At 47.6% G+C, this 26,785-nt stretch overlaps 1 protein-coding gene across 19 annotated transcripts in view; it reads right to left on the bottom strand.

Moving 5' to 3' along the window:
- Positions 1-26,785, bottom strand: part of CCDC7 (coiled-coil domain containing 7) — a 502,159-nt gene that overhangs the window by 29,274 nt on the left and 446,100 nt on the right. For 15 of the 19 annotated variants that reach the window (XM_063922082.1, XM_063922088.1, XM_063922094.1 and 12 more), the window contains one exon: positions 14,747-14,854. The exons of the other annotated variants lie outside the window; for them this stretch is intronic. In XM_063922082.1, the coding sequence (XP_063778152.1) occupies positions 14,747-14,854 (108 nt within the window). The remainder of the gene's footprint in view (positions 1-14,746; positions 14,855-26,785) is intronic. 19 annotated transcript variants of the gene reach the window in all.

The following is a 26,785-nucleotide window of genomic DNA, read 5'->3' as shown; positions in this document are numbered from 1 at the left end:
AAAATTCACGTTGCGCCACACAGTATGAGTCAAATTCACATTATGCCACAAAGTATGAGATAAAATTCACATTACGCCACACAGTAAGAGATAAAATTCACATTATGCCACACAGAATGAGCCAAAATTTACATTACGCTGCACGATATGAGCCAAAATTTACATTACGCCACACGGTATGAGGCAAAATTCATATTACGCCACATTATGCCCCGGCCTTAATAGACCCCATTGTCCCCCCCAAACACATTATATAATACACAGTGCACCCTAAACACATATGCCACACAGTGCCCCCCCCCCCCACACACACACATTATGTGACACATAGTGCCTCTCCAAATACATTATATAATATACATTAGACATTACTTGTGGGTGAGGTCGCAGCTGAGCGCTCCTCACCGCCTGCCACTCCATGCATAGACAACTACTGCCGTCCTTTCGCTCTCCTTCACCCCCTCCTTCCCTGCAGTCCTGTTCACATGTGGGTTTCAGTAGCGGGTACAGCTGACAAATGCACCCTCTTCTGCCGTGCAGCGGCGTGTCTCTTCCCCTATCGCCAAGCCTGCTGACCGGGCGTAGTGGGCAGGTGAAGAGAGGACAGCGGCGGGTGGAGGGCGGGCGCAGGTGTAGAGAGAAGCGGTAGGTGTAGAGAGTGGGGGTGGGTGGGCATAGCGAGCAGGCGGATGGCCGTAGAGAGCAGGCGGTCTGTGCTGGTGGGCATACACAGTCAGGAATAGAACTGCAAGCCTAGCAATGACTCAGTTACAGGCATGTGTATGGGGGGTGCCAGACATTAGGGGGTGCCTGTGCGCACCAGGCAACCCCCCTGCGCACGCCTATGCTCTACTCTCCTGGATGGAGATTGTGTCTGCTGAGGAAGTCTGCTTCCCAGTTGTCCACGCCTGGAATGAAGACTGCTGACAGAGCACTTGCATGTCTTTCCGCCCAGCGAAGAACTTTTGTGGCCTCCGCCATCGCCGCTCTGCTCTTTGTTCCGCCCTGGCGGTTTACGTACGCCACTGCTGTCATGTTGTCCGACTGAATCAAGTCGGGCAGACCGCGAAGAAGATGTTCCGCTTGCAGAAGACCAATGTAAATGGCCCTTAATTCCAGAATGTTTATGTGCAGACAAGCGTCCTGGCTTGACCATTTTCCCTGGAAATTCTCCCCCTGTGTGACTGCTCCCCAGCCTCGGAGACTTGCATCCGTGGTCACCAGGATCCAATCCTGGATCCCGAACCTGCGTCCCTCTAGGAGGTGAGAACTGTGCAGCCACCACAGGAGAGAGATTCTGGTCCTGGAAGATAGGACTATTTTCCGGTGCATGTGCAGGTGAGACCCGGACCACTTGTCCAACAGGTCCCACTGAAACACCCTGGCGTGGAACCTGCCAAACTGAATGGCCTCATAGGCTGCCACCATCTTCCCCAGCAACCGAGTGCATTGATGAATCGACACTCTTGCCGGTTTCAGAATCTGTTCTGAATTTCCAGAGCCTTTTCCACTGGAAGAAAGACTCTCCGTAATTCTGTGTCCAGAATCATACCCAAGAATGACAGACGTGTTGTCGGAACCAACTGTGATTTTGGCAAGTTTAGGAGCCAACCATGTTGATGCAGAATTGCCAGGGAGAGCGTAACGTTTTTCAGTAACTGCTCCTTGGATCTCGCCTTTATCAGGAGATCGTCCAAGTACGGGATAATTGTGATTCCTTGCTTGCGCAAGAGAACCATCATTTCGCCATTACTTTGGTGAAAATCCTCAGAGCCGTGGACAGACCAAACGGCGACGTTTGAAATTGGTAATGACAATCCTGAACAGCAAACCTCAGGTAAACCTGATGCGGAGGATATATGGGGACATGTAAGTAGGCATCCTTTATGTCGATCGACACCATAAAATCCCCCTCCTCCAGACTGGAGATCACTGCTCGGAGAGATTTTTTTAGATAGAAATTGAGGGATTTTAGGTTCAGAATCGGTCTGACCGAGCCATCCGGCTTCAGGACCATGAACAGGCTTGAATAAAAGCCTTCTCCCTGCTGTGACAGGGGTACCGTGACAATGACTTGATTTTGACACAGCTTTTGTATTGCAGCGCATACTACCTCCCTTTCCGGAAGAGAAGCTGGCAAGGCCGATTTGAAAAATCGGTGAGGGGGCACATCTTGAAACTCCAATTTGTACCCTTGGGCTACTATTTCTAATACCCAAGGATCCAGGGCCGAGCGAACCTAGACCTGACTGAAGAGTTGGAGACGTGCCCCCACCGGTGCGGACTCCCGCAGAGGAGCCCCAGCGTCATGCGGTGGATTTGGCAGAAGCCGGGGAGGACTTCTGCACTTTGGAACCTGCCACAGCCGGTGACCTTTTCCCCCTACCTCTTCCTTTAGTAGCAAGGAAGGAAGACCCTCGTCCTTTCTTGTATTTATTGGTCCAAAAGGACTGCATCTGATAGTGGGGCGTTTTCTTTTGTTGTGCAGGGACATAAGGTAGAAATGACGACTTACCCGCGGTAGCCGTAGATACCAGGTCAGCGAGGCCATCACCAAACAAGACACCACCTTTACACGGCAGAGACTCCATAGCCTTCTTAGAGTCAGCATCAGCATTCCATTGATGAATCCGCAATGCCCTCCTAGCCAAGACTGCCATGGCATTGGCCCTTGATCCCAAAAGGCCAATATCCCTCGCAGTTTCCCTTAGGTAGGCTGCAGGGTTCCATGATAAAAGCCAGTGTCAAAATAATGCTATCCCTATCCAGGGAATCTATATGAGATGACAAGTTATCTGCCCACTTTTCAATAGCGCTACTCACCCATGCCGATGCAACGGCAGGTCTGAGCAGCATACCCGTAGTGACATAAATGGATTTCAATGTATTTTCCTGCTTACGATCCGCAGGATCCTTCAGGGCTGCCGTGTCAGGAGACGGAAGCGCCACCTTTTTGGATAGACGTGATAGAGCTTTGTCCACAGTGGGGGTTAACTCCCATTTCCCCTGTCCCCAGAGGGGAACGGATATGCCACCGGAATTCTCTTGGGAATCTGTAACTTTTTGTCAGGATTTTCCCAAGCCTTTTCAAAATGAGTGTTCAGTTAATGAGAGGGAGGAAACGTTACCTCAGGTTTCTTTCCTTTAGACATACAGACCCTTGTGTCAGGAACAGCAGGATCCTCCGTGATATGTAAAACGTCTTTTATCGCCACAATCATGTACTGAATACTCTTAGCCAGTTTAGGATTCAATCTGGCATTACTATAGTCGACACTGGAGTCAGAGTCTGTGTCGGTATCTGTATCTGCTATCTGGGTAAATGGACGCTTCTGCGACCCCGAGGGGGTCTGTACTTGTGACAATGCATCCTCCATGGATTTTCTCCATGCCTGGTTCTGAGATGCCGATTTATCTAATCTCTTATTCAATAGAGTCACATTTGCATTCAAACCACTCAAAACATTTACCCAATCCGCAGTCGGCGGTGCCGACAGGGTCACTCCCCCAGTCTGTTCTGTCCCCACTCCAGCCTCCTCCTGGGAAGAGCACTCAGCCTCAGACATGCCGACACACGCATACCGACACCCACAACCACACCGGGGCTATAGGGGACAGACCCACAGCAACGCTTGTTAGAGAAACACAGAGGGAGTTTTGCCAGCTCACAACCCAGCGCCTATCCCGGTTCTGAAACGTGTAATATAATGCCTCAGACCTGTTAGCGCTTATAATATTAATAGAACAGCAACAATTTACTGTGCAACCCCCCCCCCCCCCCCCCCGTTTTGCACCCTGTTACTTGTACAGCAGTGTAGGAGGCCAGGACCAGTGTCTCTGCAGCTCTGTGAAGAGAAAATGGTACTGATTAGAGCTGTGGAGGCTAAGCCACGCCCCCTTAATAGCGCGCTTCAGCCGCGCTTTTTTTCACAAATTTATACTGGCGGGGGTCTGGTTTTAGTGACCAGGCACCTTATACCTCTTTTGCCAGTCCATTAGTGAGGTTTTATGCTGCCCAAGGCGTCCCCCCCTCCCTGCACCCTGTAGTGCCGCTGTGTGTGTGGGAGCATGGCGCGCAGCGCGGCCACTGCGCGGTACCTCAAAGCCGTCACTGAAGTTTTCTGATCTTCTTCTACTCACCCGTCTTCTGACTTCTGGCTCTGCAAGGGGGGTGACGGCGCGGCTCCGGGAACGAGCATCTAGGCGTACCTAGCGATCAGACTCTCTGGAGCTAATGGTGTCCAGTATCCTAAGAAGCAGAGCCTTCAAACTCACAGAAGTAGGTCTGCTTCTCTCCCCTCAGTCCCACGAAGCAGGGAGCCTGTTGCCAGCAGTACTCCCCGAAAATAAAAAACCTAACAAAGTCTTTTTCAGAGAAACTCAGGAGAGCTCCTCAGTGTGCATCCAGTCTCACTGGGCACAGAATCTAACTGGAGTCTGGAGGAGGGGCATAGAGGGAGGAGCTAGTTCACACCCATTCAAAGTCTTAAAGTGCCCATGTCTCCTGCGGATCCCGTCTATACCCCATGGTTCTTGAAGCGTCCCCAGCATCCTCTAGGACGTATGAGAAATAAGATTTATGACCCAGGGATCCTGGCATGAATTTGACCAGATTTGACTGAAGAATTGTAGGCGAGCTCCCACCTGATAGCCTTCCAGGCATTGCGGTCCACCGTCATGCTGAAGTCTTTGAGGAAGCAGAGCCTGAGCACCTGCTGTTGCTGGTTTGCGTGGCTTACCTCTTGCGCCGCTGGAGGACGTAGAAGCACCTCTGGATTTGCCCTTGAACTTGGCCATCCGAAAGGACTGTAACTTGGAAGCTGAATAAGTCTTCTTGGTTGGGGGGGGGGGGGGGTTGCGTAAGGAAGATACGTAGACTTACCCGCAGTAGCTGTGGAGATCCATTTGTCTAATTAACCTCAGAACAAAGCCTTTCCTGTGAATGGTAGGCCTTCCACACCTTTCCTGAAATCCGCGTCAGCAGTCCACTGGCGTAGCCACAAGCCTCTGCGTGCCGACACTGCCATAGCGGTGGTGCGTGCGTTAAGCACGCCTATTTTCTTTATGGCTTCCACCATGAAGTTCGCAGAGTCCTGTATATGCTGCAGGAGTAAGACAACATCCCCCCTAGAAAAGGAATCTAACCCCTCAATTAGGTTACCTGACCATTTTGCAATGGCTTTAGTGATCCACGCACATGCAATAGTGGGTCTTTGGGCCACCCCAGCAGCTGTGTACAATGATATGAGTGTAGTCTCAATTTTACGATCAGCCGTGTCTTTCAGGGAGGCTGCACCAGGAACAGGCAATACAATTTTACGTGACAGCCTAGAGACTGATGCGTCCACTATCGGTGGATTTTCCCATTATTTCCTATCCTCCAGAGGAAAGGGAAAAGATGAGAGCAACCTTTTAGGGATCTGAAATTTCTTATCAGGATTAACCCATGGTTCTTCAAACAGGGTATTCAATTCCTTTGACGCAGGAAAAGTGACTTCTTTTTTACATTAAAATAAGATTCCTCACACTCCTCTGACACCTTATCAGGAATATGCAAAACATCTCTGATAGCCTCTATAAGAGCCTCTATTCCCTATGACCGAGCTGCACTCCCCCCCCCCCCCTCTGAGTCCACCTCCCCCACCTGTCAGCATCAGAGTCAGACTGCAGGATATGGTCCAGAGATCGCTTCTGAAGACAAATAGGAGGGGATTGAGATGCTGTCTTGGGGACTGAGTCTCTGTTCATAAACTCATCCACAGTCTGTTTTAAGTATTGTGTCTCTTTCTCATTGCAGGACAATTTTGTAGAAAGAGTTGAGATCATTCCCTAAAGAGAAATAACACATTCCGGTTCAGCCCCGCTAGTCTGTGAACCCTGAGTACCCAGTAGTGAGCCCCCTGGTGAAGAGGAACACTCTGCGGTAAAAGACACACACTCTTTGCCTGACATAATGTAATGTGACAGCACACACACACACACACACACACACACACACACACACACACACACACACACACACACACACACACGATAGGTTAAGCACAATTAACCTACAAAGAGCCCTTCAGGGAGACACAGAGATGTTTGAAGCCAGCCCCCACCTCGCCCTTATCGCTAATGCCAAGCTTAGCCACCGCAGACTAAGTACCCTGATAGGGGACTTAGTACACTAATAATCGCTCCCCCCCTGCTATGAGCCCCTGGTACCGCTGAGGTAATCTGGAGTCATACTGGAGGAGCTGCGCGTCCCTGTCCTGTCAGCGTCTGTGTCCACTGCAGAGGGAAAATGGTGCTGGTGAGCTTCTGGATCCTCTCTTAGCGAAGCCCCGCCCCTTCAATGGTGCGCGGTCTTCCCACTTTTTTTATACTGGCTAAGGTAATTTTTGTGCTTAAAATGGAGAGAACCATTTTAAGGCTGTTGTGCCAGTATGGGTACTGTGTACAGTGAACTGGGACGCAGTTGTGTACTGTGTCCAGAGACGCATTCCGGCCCGTTTAGAAGCCAAGCAACTACCCTCATGCCGCCTTAATGGCTGGCGCCCTGCTAGCTGGGACGCTGGCTCAGTACTCACCACTTTTCATTCTTCTGGCTCTGTTAGGGGTGGTGGCGTGCTGCGGGAACGTACGCTCGCCATGATGGGCTTGCGAATAGGTCCCTCAGGAGCTCAGCTGGGAACGGGACCATTAACCCTTCAAAACGCTGGGCCATTATCCCCCCCCCCTATCCCCCCCCCCCCCCCCCCCCCATATCCCCTATGTCCCATGAAGCAGGCAGGCTGGTGCCATCCAGCCCTGCCTGCAAATAACAAACATAAAATAAATGCAGAAAACTCTTCAGGAGCTTCCTTCAGCGTGACCGACTCCTCCGGGCACATTTTCTAAACTGAGATTGGCAGGAGAGGCATAGAGGGAGGAGCCAGCCCACACTATCAAATTCTTAAAGTGCCCTTGGCTCCTAGTGGACTTGTCTATACCCCATGGTACTAAATGGACCTCAGTATCCTCTAGGACGTAAGAGAAAATAGCATCATCTCTCTAGAAATGTAAACTTTTGGGAAATAAAATGGAAGCCAGCCATCCTCATACTGTTCCTTCTGAGATAGTAGAAACCCCAGGAGGGGGGAATTCATTGGCAAGTGGATAAGCTGGGGATCTTGAAGGGTCTTGTTCTACATGTGCCTGCCTACAGTATGTTAAAAGTAAACCATGGCAAGTCTTGTTAGATAGTGGATCCCATGTGTTCGTCATTGGACTATGGCCCTCATTCCGAGTTGTTTGCTCGCTAGCTGCTGTTAGCAGCCGTGCAAACGGTAAGCCGTCGCCCTCTGGAGGTGTATCTTAGCTTAGCAGAAGTGCGAACGAAAGGATCGCAGCGCTGCTACAAAAATAGATTGTGCCGTTTCTGAGTAGCTCGAGACTTACTCCTAGCTAGTGATCACTTCAGGCTGTTTAGTTCCTGTTTTGACGTCACAAACATGCCCTGCGTTCGGCCAGCCATGCCTACGTTTCCCCAGCCACTCCTGCGTTTTTATCTGACACGCCTGCGTTTTTACACACACTCCCCGAAAACGGTCAGTTACCTCCCAGAAAAACCCACTTCCTGTCAATCACTCTGCGACCAGCAGCGCGACTGAAATGTGTTGCTAGAGCTTGTGTAAAACTGCATCAGCTTTTGTGAAAGTATGTTGCGCGTGCGCATTGAGCCGCATGCGCAGAAGTGACGATTTTTGGCATGATCGCTGCGCTGCGAACAACAGCAGCCAGCGATCAACTCAGAATGACCCCCTATGTGACCATCTTGCATTATTCTGTAATAGCCGTGTGGGAACGAAGTGGTCGAAGTTAGCCCTATTTTGGATACATTTAATTTTTCTTGAGGTTTCTCAAGAAAATGGCTGAGGTTGGGTGTGAAGGGACCACTATGGTTCTGGTGTTTCTGGAAAATAACTGAGAATCATGGGATGCACCAATAATCGTGGAGACCATTGACAAGTTTTTTCTGCACTCTTACTCAGTGGCGTCAGCAAGTCAAGAAAGAGAACTACAGGTAGATGTTAAGAATCCACCCCATGTATTAGGTAGCTTAAGCTAGGAAAGAGGAAGAAAAAATGACAGAAGACATCTTTGAATCCCTTTTCAATGACTGTCTATTGAAAACAACCATCTGGTAGAAGGGATGATACAGTGAGTCTCTGTATTTTCCCACATTGATTGAGATTTGGGGTTGGTAAAAATGAGTATCTGCATGACATATGATGCCCCATTCTAAGAGAGATCCTGCCAATTTCCCCAACTGATCTGTGTAATGTATGGCTACACCTCAACAAACTGTTGGACAAGGATGTTATTATTGAGTTGGAGAGTCAAGCATTCCCTATTTCATTATTACTAGGACTCTGCTGATTTCTGTGCACATAAGGAGACTTACCTTTGTTAAATCTCTTTCTGCGAGGTACACTGGGTTCCACAGGGATAACATTGGAGTGTAGAGTTGGATCTTGATCTGAGGGACCAACAGGCTAAAAGCTTTGACTGTTCCCAAGATGCACAGCGCCGCCTCCTCTATAACCCCGCCTCCATGCACAGGAGCTCAGTTTTGTTAAGCAGTCCAATGCAGTAGCAGGTAAAAGAGATGACAACCATTAGTAGCCACATACACCACATTCTCACGACAGGAGAAGGTATCAGCGGCTAATGCTATACAAACTCAAAGAAGCTAAGTGCGTCAGGGTGGGCGCCCTGTGGAACCCAATGTACCTCGCAGAAAGAGATTTAACAAAGGTAAGTTCTTACCATAAATCTCCTTTTAAGCAGCAGTGTACACTGGGGTTCCACAGGGATAACTTAAGGGATGTCTTAAAGCAGTTCCTCATGGGAGGGGACGCACTGTAGTGTGCACAAGAACCCGGCGTCCAAAGGAGGCATCCTGGGAGGCGGAAGTATCGAAGTCATAGAACCTTATGAACATGTTCACTGAGGACCATGTAGCCGCCTTGCAAGGGTCGCACCACGGCGACCAAGTAGAATGGGCTTTGATGGTAGCAGGAGCTGGAAGGCCAGCCTGCACATAAGCATGTGCAATCACCATTCTAATCCATCTGGCCAAGGTCTGCTTGTTAGCAGGCCAGCCACGTTTGTGAAAACCAAAAAGGACAAAGAGAGAATCAGATCTCCAAAGAGAAGCTGTCCTCTTCACATAAATACGGAGAGCCCGTACCGCATCCAAAGACCGCTCTTTGGAGGATAAACCTGGAGAGGTAAAGGCCGGAACCACAATCTCTTGGTTAAGGGGGTTAGGGAGATAACCAGAGCGAATTCTAAGAACCACACGGTCACGGTGAAAAATCAGAAAAGGTGACAGGACAAGGCACCCAAGGCTGAAACCCGTCTAGCAGAGGCAATAGCCAGCAGAAACAAGACCTTAAGAGTAAGCCATTTAAGGTCTACAGACTCAAGAGGCTCAAACGGAGACTCTTGTAAGGCATGCAGAACAACCGACAAATCCCAAGGAGCCACAGGTGGGACATAGGTAGGTTGAATCCATAAAACACCCAGAGTGAAGGTATGAACATCAGGCAGAGTTGCAATTTTTCTCTGAAACCATATCGACAAGGCAGTAATATGAACCTTGAGGGAGGCCAGACAAAAGCCTAAGTCCAGGCCCTGTTGCAGAAAAGCCAAGAGTTTGGCAGTACTGAACTTGTATGCATCATAATTGTTAGTTGCACACAGGGGTGTATCTTCCTATTGGCCAGGATGGCACTTGCCAGGGGCGCCAGCCAAAGAGGGGGCGCCGCCCGGCAGTGCCACCCACACCAGGGGGTAGAATGACATAGTAGTTCTCACTGAGTACATCCCTTAGCACTGCACATCCACTGCCGGACTCTCAGAAGCGTATTGCACTCTGACACTTTCTGTGACTACAGTCACAATGATGGTGAATATAGCCGGGGAGCGGGGCACTTCCAGGTATGGGGAGGGGCTCTTCCTCATCCGCTCCCCTTCTCATTGGTCCCACTTGGTCTGTCACCAAACACCAGCCCCTACAATCAGCACCAGTCAGCAGTGCACGATGAGCATACCTGAACATTTTCTGTGGTACCGTAGCTGCACTCCATGGTCTATCCTGGCAGTCTGGATCACAGCTTACAAAGAGATCTGTATGGAGAGGTATCTAGACCAGTGACTGCCTGTCCAGCTGTGTTGAGACTACAAGTCCCAGCACACCTTGTCAACGGGATTTGCTGGGACATGTAGTGCCATCACACCTAGAGAGTAGTTTTTAACTGTATGTGTGTGTGCATATATCCCCTCAGTGTCCCTACCTGCACCCTCCTTGTAATTCCCCCTCAGTGTCCCTGCTTGCACCATCCCTGTAACTGCACCCTTCCCATAATTATCCCTCAGTATCCCTGCCCACACCCTCCCCGTAATTACCTCTGTGTCCCTACCCGCACCCTAACCATAATTCCCCCTCAGTGTCCCTGCCTGCTTACTCCTCATAATTCCCCCTCAGTCTCCCTGCCTGTACCAGTTCCGGTATGAATGGTCGACATGGACACATGGTTGACACATGAAAATGGTCGCCACATGAAAAGGTGGACATGAGTTTTTTAACTTTTTTGTGTAGTTTTTTGCGTAAAGTGACTGGGAACCCCAATTAGTGCACCGCGTCCCCTCGCATGGCTCGCTTCGCTCACCATGCTTCGGGCATGGTGCCTTCGCTCCGCTACCGCTTCGCTCGGCACAGATTACCGTTCCAATCGTAGTCCATGTGGATCGTAAAGTATGGAAAAGTTCCCCAAAAAGAAAAAAAAAGTTAAAAAAGGCATGTCGACCTTTTCATGTGTCGACCTTTTCACGTGTCGACCATTTTCATGTGTCGACCATGTGTCCATGTCAATGTCGACCAATAGTGGTCGACCTAATGACTGTCGACCATAACATGGTCGACCATGTGAACGGATACTCCTGTACCTTCCCCGTAATTCCATCTCAGTGTCCCTGCCCGCACCCTCCTCATAATTCCTCCTCAGTGTCCCTGCCTGCACCCTCCCTGTAATTCCATCTCAGTGTCCCTGCCTGCCCACTACTCGTAATTCCCCCTCAGTCTCCCTGCCTGTACCCTCCCTGTAATGCCATCTCAGTGTCCCTGCCCGCACTCTCCTCGTAATTCCTCCGCAGTGTCCCCGTCTGCAACCTCCCTATAATTCTCCCTCAGTGTTCATGACCTCAGCCTCTCTGTGACTCCCCCCTCAGTGTCCAAGACTGCACACTTCCATAATTCCTCTCAGTTTCTCTTCCCGCTCCCTCCCTGTAATTGCCCCTCAGTGTCCTTGACCTCAGCATCACTGTAGCCCCTCCCTCTCATTTGCCCTACCTGAACCCTCCCTGTAATTCCCCTTTAGTGTCTCTGACCTCGGCCTCCCTATGACTCCCCCCTCAGTATCCCTGCCCACACCCTCCTGTAATTCCACCTCAGTGTCCCTGCCCGTACCCTCCCCGTAATTACCCCTCAGTGTCCCTGCCCGCTCACTCCTGTAATTCCCCCTCAGTGTCCCTGCCCACACCCTCCCTGTAATTGCCCCTCAGTGTCCCTGACCTCAGCCTCCCTGTAAGCCCTCCACCTCATTGTCCCTACCCGCTCCCTCCCTGGAATTCTCCCTCAGTGTCCCTGACCTCAGCCTATCTGTAACTCCCCCCTCTGTGTCCCTGGGTGGGGGAGGTGGGGGGCGCCAGTTCCTTACTTTGCCAGGGGCGCTCAGACCCCTTGATACACCCCTGGTTGCACACCATACAAAATAAGAATTCCAGACCCTATGATATATCCGAGCAGAAGACAGCTTACGGGCCTTCAACATAGTTTAAATGACCGCCTGAGAAAGACCTTTGGCCCTCAGTACGGAACTTCAGAAGCCACGCCGGCAAAGCCAGCCGGGCCAAATCCTGGTAGACACAAGGGCCCTGAATGAGGAGGTCTGGGCGCTGTGGAAGCAGAAGAGGACGCTCTGTCGATAGACCCTGCAGGTCTGAGAACCAATGCCGTCTGAGCAATGCCGGAGTGATTAGAAGTAGTATTTCTCCTTCTTGCTTGAACTTCCTTATCACCCTGGGCAGAAGTAACACCAGAGGGAACATGTACGACAGCCGAAAGTTCCATGGAATTGCCAGTGCATCCATGAACGCTGCTTGAGGATCCCTTGTCCATGCTCTGAAGACCGGAACCTTGTGATTGTGTCGAGACGCCATTAGGTCTACATCTGGTAGACCCCACTGTTACACGAGGAGTCGAAAGACATCCAGATGAAGGCTCCACTCTCCGGCGTGTACATCCTGACGACTGAGGAAGTCCGCTTCCCAGTTTAGGACCCCCGGAATGAACACTGCCGATATGGCTGGCAGATGGCATTCCGCCCAATGAAGAATCTTTGACACTTTTATCAGTGCTTTCCGGCTCCGGGTGCCACCTTGACGATTTATGTACGCCACCGTGGTGGCATTGTCTGACTATACCTGAACAGGCCTGTTCTGTACTAGAGGCAGGGCTAGTGTCAACGCATTGTACACTGCCCGCAATTCCAGAATGTTTATCGGGAGGAGAGATTCCTCCCTGGTCCACCGACCCTGAAGAGAGTGTTGCTCCAACACTGCCCCCCAACACCGCAGACTGGCATCCGTTGTCAGAAGGACCCAGTTGGAGATCCAGAATGGACGACCCCTGCTCAGTTGATGGTCCTGCAGCCACCAAGTCAGTGACAGACGGACCTCCGGAGTCAAGAATATCATGTGAGACCTGATCCGGTGAGGCAGGCTGTCCCACTTGGAGAGAATTAACCTCTGCAGAGGGCGGGAATTAAATTGAGCGTACTCCACCATGTCGAAAGCCGACACCATGAGGCCTAGTACTTGCATCACCGAGTGAATTGACGCATGTGGGCGAGTGAGGAAGCATCTTATCTTGTCCTGAAGCTTCAAGACCTTCTCCGGAGACAAAAACAACTGCTGGTTGTGGGTGTCCAATAGTGCTCCCAGGTGCACCATGCTCTGAGCAGGAACCAGGGAAAACTTCTTCCAGTTGATGAGCCACCCGTGGGCTTGCAGGAATTGGACCGTCAGTTCCAGGTGACGAAGGAGAACCTTTGGGGAGTTAGCCAGGATCAACAAGTCGTTGAGATACGGCAGGATCCTGATACCCTGACGGCGGAGTAAGGCCGTCACGACCGCCATGACCTTGGTGAAAACTCGAGGAGTTGAGGTCAGACCAAAAGACAAGGCCTGGAAATTAAAATGTAGGTTGCCAATAGCAAACCGCAGGTATTGCTGATGCGACACTGCAATAGGAATATGCAGGTAAGCATCCTGTATATCCAGGGATACCATGTAGTCCTTGGGCTCCAGGGCCAGAACAATAGAGCGAAGAGTTTCCATACGGAATTTGGAAACTTTCACAAATTTGTTCAGAGACTTGAGGTTGAGAATCGGCCGAGAAGATCCATTCGATTTCGGAACTAGGAACAGCGTTGAATAGTACCCCCCTGCCTCTCTGAGCCAGAGGCACCGGCACTACCACTCCCGTATCCAGGAGGGATTGTACCACCAGATTGAGAGCTTTTGCTTTTACCGGATCCGAAGGGATGTTTGTTGAGCAAAACTGGCGAGTGGGACGTTTCTTGAAAGAGATGTTGTATCCGTGAGTGACGATTTCCCTTACCCAGGCATCCGAAGTGGTCTGTAGCCATACCTCAGCAAACCGTAGAAGTTGGCCTCCCACCCTGGGATCCTAACGGGCAGCCCAGGCACGTTTAGGTTTGGGCTTAGTGGATTTGGAAGTGCGAGCCTAATTCGGGTACACCTGAACCTTTGCTTTACCGGGAGGTCAAAAGGAACGAAAGGAAGTACTGTTAGCCTTCGGGACCGAAGGAGAAGTACTGGGCAGACATGCAGTCTTAGCAGACGCTAAGTCAGCGACAATCTTATTTAGATCTTCCCCAAAAAGAATGTTTCCCTTAAAAGCGATATCCGCCAAAGTCTTTTTTGAGTCCAGATCTACCGACCAGGACTGCAACCAGAGGATCCGGCGAGCCAGAATAGACGTGGTAGACGCTTTGGCCGCTAGGATACCTGCATCCGATGCCGCCTCTTGAATATAATGAGAGGCTGTAACAATGTATGAAAGACACTGTTTTGCATTATCAGGAAAATTAGACGGTAGTTCCGCTTCTACTTCCTGAACCCAGGCCTCTATACCTTTACCAGCCCAAGAGACCGCAATAGTAGGCCTATGCACAGCTCCAGCCAGAGTGTAAATGGACTTCAAGCAACCCTCCACACGCTTATCCGTCAGTTCCTTCAGAGAGGTGACGGTAGTGACAGGCAGAGCAGATGATACTACCAGACGTGCGACCTGTGAGTCCACCGGCGGCGGTGTTTCACAATTTTTGCTTAACTCTGCAGCGAGGGGATAACTAGTCAGCATCTTTTCAGGGCTGTCCAGCGTAGCCCTCCCTGTTGTCAGCCTGCACTGCAGGCACCAACTTACAAACTGAGCTCCTGTGCACGGAGGCGGGATTATAGAGGAGGCGGCACTGTACTTCTTGGGAACAGTCAAAGCTTTTAGTCTGTTGGTGCCTCGGATCAAGATCCAACTCTACGCCCCGTTGTTATCCCTGTGGAACCCCAGTGTACCCCGCTGCAGAAATGTTATTTATTAATATGTAAAAAATAATCCCAAAACGATACTTGCCTTTAATTTTAGTGGTGCTTTCTTTACTCTACTGTCCTGTTGCTTTGTCATTTTGAAGCTAACAGTATTGCAAAATTTATAAGCATAAGGCTGAAACTGCTGCTCTGCCTAAAATATAAAAGAACTATGAATATGATTACTGAAATAACTACAATCTGGTAATTATAAAACTAGAGAAGTAAATGTGCTGTAACGGTTGGATTGGAGAATGAACAACAGGTTTCTTTAGTACGTACCCATTCTTACTTACATAGCTTGTGAAGAATGCAAATAATAACTCTTTAGTATACATTATGCATTGAACTGTTGAACTTTCTAAAAATGTCTTAATGCTGAGGTGTTATAGGACATTTATTCAAAGAGCAAAACCTACATTTTTATTTTTGAATGGCATTCAATAAGTAATATAAAAGACACAGGTGTGCTTACAATGGAAGTGCTATTTCCAACATACCCAGAGGCTCTTATTTGCTATTAGAGCCCCAAATTTCTCTCTGTTTACCACTCTGCCTTGCTTAAGCAGAAAGAGCAAGTGTTAATGAGCCTCTATATTCAACTTTCCATTTGCATAAATTGAGAGTTCAGTGGAAGGCCTCAATACCTGCTCAGTCTGTGTGAAACAAGTCAATTTGAAAAAGAAGACAACATAGGACTATCATGGCCATAGGGTACCTGTGCTAGGTGATCCAGAAAACTGAGCAACCTCATCGTGGACAATTACGTTTTAATATTAACTCACTAAAGAAAACCAAAAACTAAACTGACATTTTTTGATGGAGTTCTACTTTATTTAGATACTAGCTAGCTGTTCTACCCATTCTTCGCACGAGAGTTTCTGATTTTCACGGTTGTAAATAAGAATGAGTGTTAAAAATTTGGTAAATCTATAGAGATGTAAATTTGAGACATCTTAATGTAAGTAAATATTAATCCATGGTTCTTGCGTTACCCGAGGAGCACCTGTAGCAGATAGATAGATAGATAGATACTGTAGATAGATAAATACTGTATTACTATTCTATGTTTATTATTTTTATTTATTTATTAACAGTTTCTTATATAGCGCAGCATATTCCGTTGCGCTTTACAATTAGAACAACAGTAATAGAACAAAACTGGGTAAAAGCAGACAGACAGAGGTAGGAAGGCCCTGCTCGCAAGCTTACAATCTATAGGGAAATAGGCATAGATACACAAGGATAGATGCTACCTATTGCATAATGGTCCACCAGATTGCTAGGTTCTTAATGGGTTGTATGATGATACCCCACAAAGTTATCCAAGTGTCAGGAGGGTGTGAGACTAAAGAAAGACAAGATATGTGATGTTATGAATACTCTACAGAGGATGTAATTAGATAGGGAAGCACTGAAGGTTATGTGGGTGGGTCTGGAATTTGATAGGCTTTTTCTGAAGAGGTGAGTTTTCAGGGAACATTTAAAGGTTTGGAGACTAGAGGCGAGTCTTACTGTGCGTGGGAGGGCATTCCACAGAGTGCATACCTCCCAACATTCCACAGAGTGCATACCTCCCAACATGACCCTCTCCAGGAGGGACAGAATGCTCTGCTCCTGGTCTTCCCTCTTAATTTGTGATTGCCATCACCTGTGCTGAAACACCTTTTATATCCATTAACCTGTTCAACACAGGTGCCGGCAATCATACATTAAGAGAAAAGTCCAGAAGCAGAGCATATTGTCCCTCCTGGAGAGGGTCATGTTGGGAGGTATGCAAATGGGATTGAAATCACACGTCAGGGCATCCGGGTAACCTAGGCACAAATGCAGCAACCCTGGCAATTGAAGCACTGAAGTACTGCTGCCATTAGGTTAACTTCTTGATAATATTACATAAGAGCACAGAGGTCACCCCTAACAGCCCCCTCCCTCTGCCTCCCCTTCCTTCTCTCGGCCACAAGAGACTACCTGCTGCCACTACCCATACCCGGCTCAGTGACAGGGTGACGCCCTCGCTTCTGGAGTCTTCAGCATGTTGTTTGTCTCTGGCATTCCCTGTCACACAGGCCGGGTGTCTGAATGGCTGCTAACGCAGGTCAGATTCAGACTCTTCCTGTTATTCAGGACATGAGACTCTGCCTCACTCCAGGCCCCCGGCACCCTACTCTGTCTGCTGGAGACCTTGGGTAACCAGGGAGACAGAAAAGGCATCTCATTCTCCAGCCCCTGGCCCTATCTGCTGTCAGTGAGAGTGGTGTCCCCAACAACCAGCAGTGCAGAGTGGCAGAGGAGTGAGGAGGCTTGGGAGGGAGAAAATAACCAGCAGAGGGGTAAGGACGGCGTGAGAGGTTCACCTGTAGACGCTTCAGAAGGCCTGGCGGGTTTGATAGGGTCATCAGCAGGTGGGTGAAGCGGTAGGAAAGGAGTGGTACGGTGACCAAAAGTTAGGGCTTGGATGGGGGGAGTGCACCAAATAACTGCCTTGCCCTGGGTGAGAAATTTTTTAGAGGGGGGCTGAACATGGACTGAAACGGCATCGGGAGTGTCACTATTCATCTCTGCGGACCCGAAAACTATGGATTTTTACATGTTACCCCCTTGCCACCCCCACCTCTAGGGGTGCTAGGGGTGTCTTACCACCACAGTATTTTTTTATTCCAGATTGTAAGTCATATATGTACCAAGTTTGGTGTAAATTGCTCTAGGCATTCCAGAGTTATGCTGGAACATATGTACGTACGTAAGTAAGTAAGTACACATATATATATATATATATATATATATATATATATATATATATATTAATAAACAAAAGATGGCAGAGACATACTGCATAAGTACAAACATGTATATTTGTACCTATATGTACTAACCCCTGGCACATCATTGTCACTCTGAGTGGTTTTAATAAAACCAACACAAAACCTGGCTTATGAGAATTTATTTACTCTATATCACATTTTTTTTCATTTCTATTTCACAAAATGCACTACCAAATTAAAAAGAGTTCAGAAAACACTAAAGCACAGAACAAATATATTCCCCTGATGAAGTCCTCAAGACAAAACGCATTGGGTAGCCACGCAAATTCTCCTGTTGCCTATGACTGTGATACTCTGGAGATATCTGCTTTTGATATTCAAAAAAGCCTTTGTGATTTCAAATTTTTATAAGTGGCATTGCTATTATAATAATTTGTAGCTGAGCTTAATAAAACAGTTTTACACTTTTCTAGTCCACTGTGGATTGTTTGATTTTAGGGAGGTCAGTTGAGCTGTCTTTGAAAATGAGATATTCCAATTAGAATTAAGGATTTTCAGCCACAACACACCCAAGTATAGATACAAGCATCTTTGTTACAATACAACTGATACCTAGGATACTCTCTCCTACCTGCTATCAGGTGGACAGACTATAACTAAAATTAATAATCATCCATGTTAATTAATTGGTAAATTACACACTCTAGTATAGGGGGTAATTCCAAGTTGATCGCAGCAGGAAATTTTTTAGCAGTTGGGCAAAACCATGGCCCTCATTCCGAGTTGTTCGCTCGCAAGGCGAATGTAGCAGAGTTACACACGCTAAGCCGCCGCCTACTGGGAGTGAATCTTAGCTTCTTAAAATTGCGACCGACGTACGCGCAATATTGCGATTACAAACGAGTTAGCAGTTTCTGAGTAGCTCCAGACTTACTCTGCCTGTGCGATCATTTCAGTGCTTGTCGTTCCTGGTTGACGTCACAAACACACCCAGCGTTCGCCCAGGCACTCCCACCGTTTCCCCGGCCACTCCTGCGTTTTTTCCGGAAACGGTAGCGTTTTCTGCCACACGCCCCTGAAACGCCGTGTTTCCGCCCAGTAACACCCATTTCCTGTCAATCACATTACGATCGCCGGAGCGAAGAAAAAGCCGTGAGTAAAAATACTTTCATCATAGTAAAGTTACTTGGCGCAGTCGCAGTGCGAACATTGCGCATGCGTACTAAGCGGATTTTCACTGCGATGCGATGAAAAATACAGAGCAAACAACTCGGAATGAGGGCCCATGTGTACTGCAGGGGAGGCAGATATAACATGTGCAGAGAGAGTTAGATTTGGGTGTGGTGAGTTCAATCTGAAATTTAAATTGCAGTGTAAAAATAAAGCAGCCAGTATTTACCCTGCACAGAAACAAAATAACCCACCCAAATCTAACTCTCTCTGCAAATGTTATATCTGCTCCCCCCTGCAGTGCACATGGTTTTGCCCAACTGCTAAAAAATTTCCTGCTGCGATCAACTTGGAATTACCCCCATAGTGTGTATCCAACAATTGTTTCGCTTCTGTCTTCAGAGGCTGAATTGAAGAAAGGCTATAGTGCTCCCCCATCCACATAACATCAGCCTAACATCAGTGGATTTTTATTGTGCAGCGTAAATAGTTTGAATTGTGCACAGCAAAAGCTATGTGATTGTGGACTAATGACAAGGTGGTGGGGACAGCCACTGAAGAATGATCCCTATATCGCGTCTGCCCAATAGATACAAAATAGACTCAGTGGGCTGTTACAGAAAACAAGTTAAGAAAAGCATTTCCCAGTCTGCGACAGTACATGCATTCTTTAAGACATTAACTCACCCTGTTTTCATCCCTTGGTGTCTGTATAGATTGTAAGCTTGCGAGCAGGGCCTTCCTACCTCTATGTATGTCTGTTTTTACCCAGTTTTGTTCTATTACTGTTGTTGTAATTGTAAAGCGCAACGGAATATGCTGCGCTATATAAGAAACTGTTAATAAATAAATAAATACATATATATATATATATATATATATATATATATATATATATAGGAGTCTGAGCTCTCTCCTTCCCATCTCAATTGATCCTATTAGAATGAAAGAGAAGTTTCTGATACTTTTTTTTTTTTACTTTTTCTATTGTAAAGTGTGCTTCATATCATGTAGCATTGTCCTACTATAAAACAGCTTGAGAGTATGGTTGCAGGAAAAAAAAGAGACCATTCCATAATTAAAAGCAGTTGTCATAGGTAATGCTAGTCCTCCAATATGTCACAAAGCATGCACAGAAGTAGTTTCACAGTCATTTCACACTACTATCATAATCAGAATCAGCTTTATTGGCCAGGTATACTTGCGTATACTAGGAATTTGTCTTTGGTTTGCTATACAACAGCCAAGTAGGTAACAGATAAGCAGGTGGTGGGGGGCAAGTAAAGTCACACAGATAGGTATACCGTAGGGACACAAGTTAGTTACATGTACGTCTAGTCAGACCAATGTTCAGGAGTTCAGCAGGCGGACCGCTTGGGGAAAGAAACTTTTGAGGCTTCTGGTGGACCAGGCGGGGACGGCCCTGTAACGCCTGCCTGAAGGAAGCAAGTTAAATATGCTGTAGCCGGGGTGCAGCTGGTCTTTTACTATCTTCATTGCCCGCTTTTTAGCTCTGAACAGGTACAGGTCCTGGACTGAGGGAAGGTCGGCCCGATGATCTTCTCTGCGGTTCTGACCATCTTTTGGAGCCTGCATCTGTCCCTCGCGCAGGCGGAGCTGTACCATACCAGTATCGAGGAGCACAGTACCGACTCCACAATCGCGGAGTAGAAGAGGAGCAGAAGCTTCTGTGGGATGTTGACCTTCCTTAGTTGCCTGAGGAAGAACAACCTCTGCTGCGCTTTCCCAACAGTGGCGTCAGCGTTGGACCCCCATTTAAGGTCCCGGGAGATTGTGGTCCCTAGAAACTTGAAGGAGTCCACTAGCGATACCACACTGTCAGCAATCGTTAGCGGAGGTGCACTAGATGACTTCTTCCTGAAGTCCACTATCATCTTGACAGTTTTGAGGGGGTTGAGCTCAAGGTTGTTGTGGATGCACCACTGGGCCAACCGGTCTACTTCCCGTCTATTGGCCGATTCGTCCCCGTCTTTGATGAGGCCGATGACAATGGTGTCATCGGCAAATTTTATGATCTATACTGATTGCGCCTCTGGGGTACAGTCATTTGTGTACTGGGAGAAGAGCAGGGGTGAGAGGACACAGCCCTGAGGGGCCCCTGTACTAATGGACCGCGCTTGAGAGGTGAATTTCCCCGCTTTCACCACCTGTGTCCTATCTGCCAGGAAGTCTACTATCCAGGAACAGGTAGCTTCTGGGACCCCTAGGCGAAGTAATTTGGGGTGGAGAATGCTGGGGACGATTGTATTGAAGGCCGAGCTGAAATCGACAAACAGGACCCTCGCGTAGGTACCGGGAATGTCTAGGTGCTGTAGAATGTAGTGCAGGCCCAGGTTGACTGCATCCTCGACACACCGATTCGATCAATAGGCAAACTGCAGGGGGTCCAGTCACAGTTTTCAGGTGATTCAAAACCAGACGCTCGAACGTTTTCATGACCACAGACGTCAGTGCTATCGGCCTGTAGTCGTTCAGGTTCGTGATGGAGGGTTTCTTGGGGACCGGGACGATAGTAGACCTTTTGATGCAGGAAGGGACTTTCTGTAGCTCCAGCGATTTGTTGAAGATCTTGGTGAATATGGGGGCGAGCTGACCCGCACATGCTGTTAGGGCAGATGGTGACACTCCATCAGGACCCGGAGTTTTCCTGGGTTTGGCCCTTTTGAACAATGCCTCCACCTCTTCTTGGGCGACTTGCACTGCCTGGGGTTGGCCGTCGGTGTTCGGGGCATCGTAGAGGTGATTGTTTGGGTTGCAGGGGACTCCTTTTGCGAACCTGCAATAAAAGTGGTTCAGTTCGTCTGCTAGGTCTTGGTGCATGGTGGTGGACTTCGATGTTTTCCTATAGTTGGTTATGGATTGTGATAAAGCTAAATATTTATCTTATAACATTCACTATATATTGGTAAGAGACTCAGTACGCAATGGGCGTACAGGGTACCGTAAGGGTACGCACTTAGCGTAGCAGACGCTAGGCCGTGGTCGAGACGCACGAGCGGCACGTTCGCTCACGGCTTACGCTGGGTATCGAGCACGCTATAGGCGGTCCGAGTACCGTAATGCTACGCTACTAGCGTAGCGGATGCTGTGCCCACAAGAGGAACACAAGCGGCGCAGACGCTCACAGGATGACACACAGTAAACCTTGTAAGGTTCCAAAACCTTTATCTAGATGATTTTAGTATGTAAAAGGGGAAAACAGTTACAGCTTATACACTACAGCACTAACATAAACACCTAAACAGAATAACTGAAATTATACAATATACAACAGTTTCTTAATCCTTAACAAATAACAGAGAGAGAGAGAGTATGGCAAATACAAACAGAGAATAAGTTGGTTACAGAGAAACTTACACACGTGGGAATGACTTCGCCGGCGCAACCTGGACCAGGGCTCTAGCCTTCAGTGTGAAAACCTTGCAGAGTCTTGTGTCACCAAGCCTATTGCAAGCTATATTTATTTACTAACTCAAGACATACTACAATAGATACTGTGTGCTCTCTTTCCATTGGTTAGGGGGTGGGACATGTACTGCACCTGGGATCATTGGTTAGTTCAAGAAGTGGGCGATGGCTAGGACTTGTTAGTATTCTAAATTCCTCTTTGTCTGATTATATTGAGGAAAGCTATTGTTTTGGATCTTCCAAACAAACTCTGTCTCTGGGCTTTGTTTACCCCACCTTCAGTTGAGACAATTGACTACTCAGCACTCATTATTCTGGAGAGAAACCTGGTTCTATTCATAAACAAAGGTGTAAGCCCTCTTCATAGAATCTCAAAGCTTAGTGTAAATAAGGCTATTGTATTCAGTCTGTGGGAAAGAAATGACTGAATTCCATTCACCTACCCTGCACTTATGTGTAATTTATTCGGAATGCAATTAATCTTATTTTCTACTTCTGTGCATACCCATGAGCAGGAACTATGCGAATCCCTCCCAATTATCATAGGCACTACACCCCTTCAATACCCCACAGCTGGACACCATACACTACCCTCCAACCTTTGTCTGAGCCCTCCCAGCATGCAAAGAGGAATCTCTCTGTCCCTGAACCAGTTACACTAATCATACTTACAGATATTATTAAAGGGAATATTACCTATAAAATACATTATTTGGATTAAATATGTAACGATCGAGTCGCCCACCAGACGCACACAAACTCTACCGTAAATGCACATACCACGCGCCTGAGCGCACGACCGTGGAGGCGCCGTCACGCAACTGCGAATATGCGCACGCACGGGAGAGAATGTGCACGTGCAGCGGGCAAGCGCATGGGGTTAATACAAGGCATCATAGGTCGCTATATTTTTCGACTTTGACAATTGCATACCTTTCCATACAGATATGGGGTCATTGGTGGAGAGATCGTTTGTCAGCTTGTCCGAGAACCGCTTTTTTGCTAGCCTGATTCCTTTAGTCAGAGAGTTCCTAGTACAGTTGTATAGTGCTCTGTCACTGCTGCTATAGGCCTCCTCTTTGGCTCGACGAAGTTGCCTGAGCTGGGCATTGAACCAGGGCTTGCTGTTGTTGTAAATGCGGTAAGTCTTGGTAGGTACACACATGTCCTCACAGTAGCTGATGTAGGATGTGACAGTGTCTGTCAGGTCATTCAAGTCGGTTGCCGAGGCTTCGAAGACCCCCCATTCTGTGCAGTCAAAGCAGGCCTGGAGCTTCATCTTGGCCTCATTGGTCCATTTCTTAATAGTCTTGACGACAGGCTTAACTGCTCTCAGCTTCTGTGTATAGGTAGGGAGTAGGTGGACGAGGCAGTGGTCAGATAGGCCGAGTGCAGCACGCGGGATAGACCGGAAGGCAGACTTGAGGGTAGTGTAGCAGTGATCAAGGGTGCGCCCTTCTCTAGTGGGACACGTGACTTGTTGTTTGTACTTAGGTAGATCCTTGCTCAGGTTAGTTCTGTTGAAGTCGCCCAGTACTATAAGCAGAGAGTCTGGGTGTTTTTGTTCTATGTCAAATATGCATACGGCCAGGTGGTGCAGGGCTTCGTTCGCGCAGGCTAGGGGGGGGATGTACACTCCCACAAGGACAATTGAGGCAAATTCCCGGGGGGAATACAGGGGGTTGCAGTTGATACTCAGCATCTCCAGGTGAGGGCTACATGATTTGCCTATGATCGTGACATAGGTGCACCATCCGTCGTTGATGTAGTAGCAGATGCCACCACCCTTCATTTTTCCTGAGAGAACCTTGGAGCGATTGGCCCTGAAGAGACTGAAGCCCGGCAGAGACATTGGGCTGTCCGCAATACGGTCGTCCAGCCACGTCTCCGTAAAGCAGAGGACGGATGACCCTGTAATGCCTGACCCTGCGCTGCCCAGGGACAATTCGTCGAACTTGTTTGCTAGTGAGTGCACATTCGAAAGCAGGATCGCAGGAAGTGCGACTTTGGTCAGTATCCAATTAGCCCTGATCATTTTTCTTCCAAAAAAAATGGTCATTATCGAGCTATCCAATCAAAGACCATTTCTTTCGGGAGAAAAATGTCCCATTTCTGGCGATCTGGGATAATTACCCGATTCCAAGTTTATCCCGGCTCCGAGGACTGCTTATCGCAGATTATGCTTCCTTTTCCTGAAGCATAATCCCTGATAAACTCCGGGTATCAGCGGGACCCAGCGACCTGACCCCTAAATCTGCCTCTGATTACATGTTATTCTTTCTCCATTAAAGTGTTAGTGTCACAAAATTCCAAATGAAAGTTTGTGCAAACTTGTATCATATTGAGAGACACAATTGCCAGTGTATGTACTGATCACATTAAGGGGCAGATGTATTAAGCCTGGAGAGGTGATAAAGTAGTGATAAGTGCAAGGTGATAATGCACCAGCCAATCAGCTCCAATATATAAATTAACAGTTAGGAGCTGATTGGCTGGTACGTTATCACCTTGCACTTACCACTGCTTTATCACCTCTCCAGGATTAATACATCTGCCCCATTGTACCTTTTCTAATTGGGGTACAAGAACTGATTTTAGGAGTATGATAGAAATCTCTCTAGTGCACACCATATATTTTGCTCTCTCATTGTTTAAGAAACATCTTTGTATGGTACAAAAAAAAACAAAACTCTGCTGCTCAATTTATTGCTCATTTGCCCCATCTGTCATTTTTAATCACGTTCAAAATGTTTACTTTAAGTTAGTACATTTTCTTTACTATAGTATCCAAATAAATCACCTGCTGCACCACTGCTCTTAAGTTCTTGGAATGGCCCAACTAATAAGTATGAAGCTAAGACTGCTGCTCTGTCTAAGATACAAACGGCCAGAATATGGGCCCTCATTCCGAGTTGTTCGCTCGTTCTTTTTCATCGCATCGCAGTGAAAATCCGCTTAGTACGCATGCGCAAAGTTCGCACTGCGACTGCGCCAAGTAACTTTACTATGAAGAAAGTATTTTTACTCACGGCTTTTTCTTCGCTCCGGCGATCGTAATGTGATTGACAGGAAATGGGTGTTACTGGGCGGAAACACGGCGTTTCAGGGGCGTGTGGCTGAAAACGCTACCGTTTCCGGAAAAAACGCAGGAGTGGCCGGAGAAACGGTGGGAGTGCCTGGGCGAACGCTGGGTGTGTTTGTGACGTCAACCAGGAACGACAAGCACTGAACTGATCGCACAGGCAGAGTAAGTCTGGAGCTACTCAGAAACTGCTAAGTAGTTAGTAATCGCAATATTGCGAATACATCGGTCGCAATTTTAAGAAGCTAAGATTCACTACCAGTAGGCGGCGGCTTAGCGTGTGTAACTCTGCTAAATTCGCCTTGCGACCGATCAACTCGGAATGAGGGCCATGGTTACTGGCTCCCTGACATAACATTCTGGTAATTACAGTACTAGGATAGAGACCGGGGCAAAGCCAGCACTTTCTGGGCTCCAAAGCAACATTTTCAAGGGCCCCCATCACAATCTACTCTCTTTGCAGCAGTTGTGCCTAGTTCACATTACTGTATATTACACAGTGCCCCCAGTTCATATTATATCACAATGTATGTAGTGCCGTCAGTTAGCAATATACTACCAGTACAGATTAAGGCAGTTATTCAGGTTTGTTAGCATTCCTCCAGTGGGCCCTTCATGTCCAAGTCTGATACTATTCAGGTTTGTTAGCAAACCAAAAAAAGCACAGTAATGGGTAACCCCATGTGCACCTCAGGTGGGGCAGATGTAACATGTGCAGAGAGATTTAGATTTGGGTGGGGTGTGTTCAAACTGAAATCTAAATTGCAGTGTAAAAATAAAGCAGCCAGTATTTACCCTGCAGAGAAACAAAATAAACCACCGAAATATAACTCTCTCTGCACATGTTACATCTGCCCCACCTGCAGTGCACATGGTTTTGCCCATTAGTGTGCTTTTTTGATTTGCTAACAAGCCTGAACAGTGTCAGACTTGGACATGAAGGGCCCACTGGAGGAATGCAGTGGTAAGGGCCCATGTGTAGGGGTGTGGCCAGTCTCCAGAAGCAGTGTGGCCAGCCGCCTTATTGGTTTGCCTAACCATTAGAGAGTGTGTATAAACAATATACTGTACTGTTGTTTATGAATGCAAAGCAGGTTGCATAATAACAAGGTGCAGCAAATTTAGTTACTTAATTGCATTCAGGTATCAATATTATTTTATATCATTACACCGTTTTTTTCTTGTTATTGTGTAATGGAGTATCAAGCCTGGAATGTGATAGTGGTGGTTAGTGTCCATTGCAGGTCCATACATCCTAAACGGATAAGTACTGTTGATATATGTATATCCAGATTACATTCTGTCCTTATTACATATGGCAAGCTTTCTCCACTAACATTGTCAGTGTCACAAAATTCCAGAGAAAAGTCCATGAAAACATTTATTGCATTGCAAAACAAAATAATTATTATGCATAATGTATGATTGAACAAGACTTATTTTGAGACAAGCTGTGCCTTTGAATGGTACAAATATCTGAATAGCCTATTGCTGTATTGTGCTGCTGCCATCTGTTAGCTTATGTAATGATCACAATTTGTACATTTTTAAAATGATGTATAATACAACTGATCTCAATGCGAGTATGCAGGGTTGGACTAGCCCACAGGAGTCCAGGGGAAATCCCCGATTGGCCCCC

Source organism: Pseudophryne corroboree, chromosome 5 (assembly GCF_028390025.1).
Source record: "Pseudophryne corroboree isolate aPseCor3 chromosome 5, aPseCor3.hap2, whole genome shotgun sequence".
In the NCBI taxonomy this organism is placed as follows: domain Eukaryota; kingdom Metazoa; phylum Chordata; class Amphibia; order Anura; family Myobatrachidae; genus Pseudophryne; species Pseudophryne corroboree.
The sequence above is the reverse complement of the archived record's forward strand: the minus strand, read 5'-3'. Positions and strand labels throughout refer to the sequence as shown.